Below are 2,887 nucleotides of genomic sequence, written 5' to 3' on the forward strand. Positions count from 1 at the left end.
TCGATTGCAAAATGCATGCACTATGTTCTTGTATAGCACAGTCATATTGTATTTGGGATTGTACTAATTATAAGTATCTGAGTGTGTGTACCATGCAATTACTGTTCATTTTGTAGCTAGAACAAGCGCGCCGGCAGCACATGTCTCGCGCTGGGGAGCACACGGCTGCTCCCCTGGTCCTGCATCTCACCTCCGGTGTGACTTCCAGGTTGCGCCCCCACCGATTCCTGAATCCAGGTGCAGGGTAGGACTTTCAAGTTAACAGGTACAAGGATTCCTGAATCCAGGTGGCCTTGTAGGACTTTCAAATTAACAGGTACAGGTAGGACGCACCATTCTATCTACCTGCCGTTCAAAGTTTGCTACACACGATTCTTGTATCTATTGGTTTCCCAAGACGTTTCTTCGTCTCCACGTTGACGCATGCATTCTTAGTCTGGCCGCGGCTATAGCTACAAGCGTACGTACGTGGGATTGCTGACTCCATGTGCAATACGTACCTACCTACCGACCAGAAAAATCTTCTATAAATATAGCTATAGGCTCATGCACGGCCACAACCATCTAGCTCCCCATAGCCGCCTCCCGGGGCCTCGTAACCATGAAGCTCATGCCGACCGTCTTCTGCCTTCTCCTCGTCGTCCTTGCATTGGGTGGTAATGCACATCATAAACTCATTACTGCCTTGCTTTAGCTTTTAGATATTCCTTGCTAGCGCGATCTACAAGTATACATGTTAGTTCGACCACGTCATGTTCTTCATGCATGCACTAAGACATGATTGATCTACGTTACAGGGGCTCGTGTGGAGGCTCGAGGCACACCTTCGGCTGATCAGGGGTCAAAGAACCAATGGTCCAGCATGTTCGTCTTCGGCGATGGCTTCGTCGACAACGGCAACCTCCCAAAGACCGACACATGGCGTCAATGGAGCTATCCCTATGGCTCCTATCTCAACTCCCGTGGATCTGCGACTCCTGTTCCAACTGGACGCCTTTCCAACTATTGGATTCAATCTGACTTCATCGGTACGTAGCTAGATATATACTGGTATGCTAGATAGAAAAAATATTTTTGAGCACGTACAACCTTATATCTAAGACCATCCAAAATAATCCATCATATCAAGGCTCTAGATCATTTAGTTCTGACCCTTACAATCTTATATGTGTTGTACTAAAAATAATCCTTCATATTTATTGATTTATTTCCCTTGCAGCAAGGATCTTGGGCCTCAATGAAGCCCCTCCATCGTACAGGCTCACGCCACATCTATCTTGCGACCCATCTGGCATGACCTTTGCTTTCGGCGGTGCTGGCGTCTACGAGGTGCCGGACAAGAAGGTGCCGACCCTTGCCACACAGGTTAATGCTTTCACGAGGCTACTTAATACTGGGGTCATCTCAAAACAACAGCTTCAGAGCTCCGTCGCTCTCGTCTCCATCTCCGGCAGTGACTACATGACTGGTGCCAACGTCGACAATGCCTTCTTGAGTAGCTTCGATGATGTGAGTAGTAGTTAGCAGACCCAAACTTGCAAACACTAACCAGTATGCAATTACTATATACCCAGCTTCTTACCAAGTAACATCTCTTGCATGCAGATTGATAGTTATATTGGGAACGTGACGACTGAGATTGCGAAGAACGTGGGGAAGCTACAGAGGCTAGGTGTGAGAAAGGTACTAGTGAACAACATGCATCCCATTGGCTGCACGCCTTTGCGGACTAGTGCGAACAACTACACGACATGCGACCTTCTGGCAAACTATGCCGCAACTGTGCACAACAACAATATAGAACACCTGATGGGGAACAAGAATAATGCCCACATACTGGACCTCTACACTGCCTTCACTGACATCGTTAATCACGCCCCGGGTAAGTACTCGTACTTTATATGTCTGCACGCGCATGATGCAAATTAAGTCCGGTTTCACATGTATGCACTTTATTCAACGTCTGTTGGAACTGTGTGTATGCAGGTGAAGGGTCGGAGCAGTCAAACAATTTCAAGCGCAAGCTGACACCTTGCTGTGAGGCTTCCACCGAGCTGGGGTACTGTGGACAGGTTAGCCCTTCAGGGAAGCGCCTCTACGACCTATGCAAGAATCCTGAAAAGAATTTCTACTGGGATGAGGCTTACCCGACGACCGCTGGGTGGGAAGCTGTTACAGAGGCACTAGAAGAACCTTTGAGGGAGTTCCTAGATCGGGACTATGTTCCATGATTTCTTTGTAATTTAGGTTTTGATCGATCCGTTGCTTGTTGGTGCAATATCTTTTTGTTAGGTTAGCATAGATAGTATTCATATTTAGGAAGAAACTTGTGAGTTTTTATTGCCTTGTATTCCATGAAATTTTGTCTAGTGACCTTAATGTTTTAAGAAAGTTCGTCATACTATATATGTTGAATCTAGCATGGATCTATTTGAGGAGCACGGGGGAGTTGCAGCAAACGAGAAGGTGCTTGGATGATGGGTTCTATTTGAGTAAAGAGTAGATATATAGCTCTGCATGTGCGATCTTTGGTCTCAAAGACTGCGGCTTAGTCGATTGAGGTAACGCTCCACACCTAGTGGTAGCACGGGTATGATCGGTGCCAAGAAAGCTATGTTTGACGTTGCAAAGACGAGAAAGAGGCACACTGGCAACCGCACCCCATACGTTCGTTCAGCCTTCTCGGCTGTTCCATCAGGTTCTGCCTTCACCATGTACACCCCGGCTCGCCAAGGCCGTGTTTATGCCGTTGTTCCCATACCTGTAATTAAAAGTGCACGGGTCGTGCCTGTGAGAACTTCCACTTAGCTCCCTGCCGCTGTTGGGGATGACCTTTGCATTAATCGGTATTTGTTTCAATTCAAATGGCAAAAACATTTCTGTAACA

General features: G+C 46.9%; 1 protein-coding gene across 1 annotated transcript; it reads left to right on the forward strand.

The window, feature by feature from the left end:
- The first annotated feature begins 573 nt into the window (after positions 1 to 573).
- On the forward strand, positions 574 to 2,373 carry LOC119331673 (GDSL esterase/lipase At3g09930-like). Its single transcript, XM_037604826.1, has 5 exons — positions 574 to 656; positions 798 to 1,028; positions 1,220 to 1,509; positions 1,606 to 1,882; positions 1,987 to 2,373. The coding sequence occupies exons 1-5, from the start codon at positions 602 to 604 to the stop codon at positions 2,229 to 2,231; spliced, it is 1,098 nt and encodes a 365-aa protein (XP_037460723.1). The 5' UTR covers positions 574 to 601; the 3' UTR covers positions 2,232 to 2,373.
- The last annotated feature ends 514 nt before the right edge of the window (positions 2,374 to 2,887 follow it).

Source organism: Triticum dicoccoides, chromosome 7A (assembly GCF_002162155.2).
Source record: "Triticum dicoccoides isolate Atlit2015 ecotype Zavitan chromosome 7A, WEW_v2.0, whole genome shotgun sequence".
NCBI classification, from domain to species: Eukaryota; Viridiplantae; Streptophyta; class Magnoliopsida; order Poales; family Poaceae; genus Triticum; species Triticum dicoccoides.

Coding starts and splice junctions, on each gene's coding strand:
- LOC119331673 (XM_037604826.1), top strand. CDS start 602: ATGAAGCTCATGCCGACCGTCTTCTGCCTTCTCCTCGTCGTCCTTGCA. Junction 657..797: donor CGTCGTCCTTGCATTGGGTG/GTAATGCACATC, acceptor TCTACGTTACAG/GGGCTCGTGTGGAGGCTCGA. Junction 1,883..1,986: donor CATCGTTAATCACGCCCCGG/GTAAGTACTCGT, acceptor GTGTGTATGCAG/GTGAAGGGTCGGAGCAGTCA.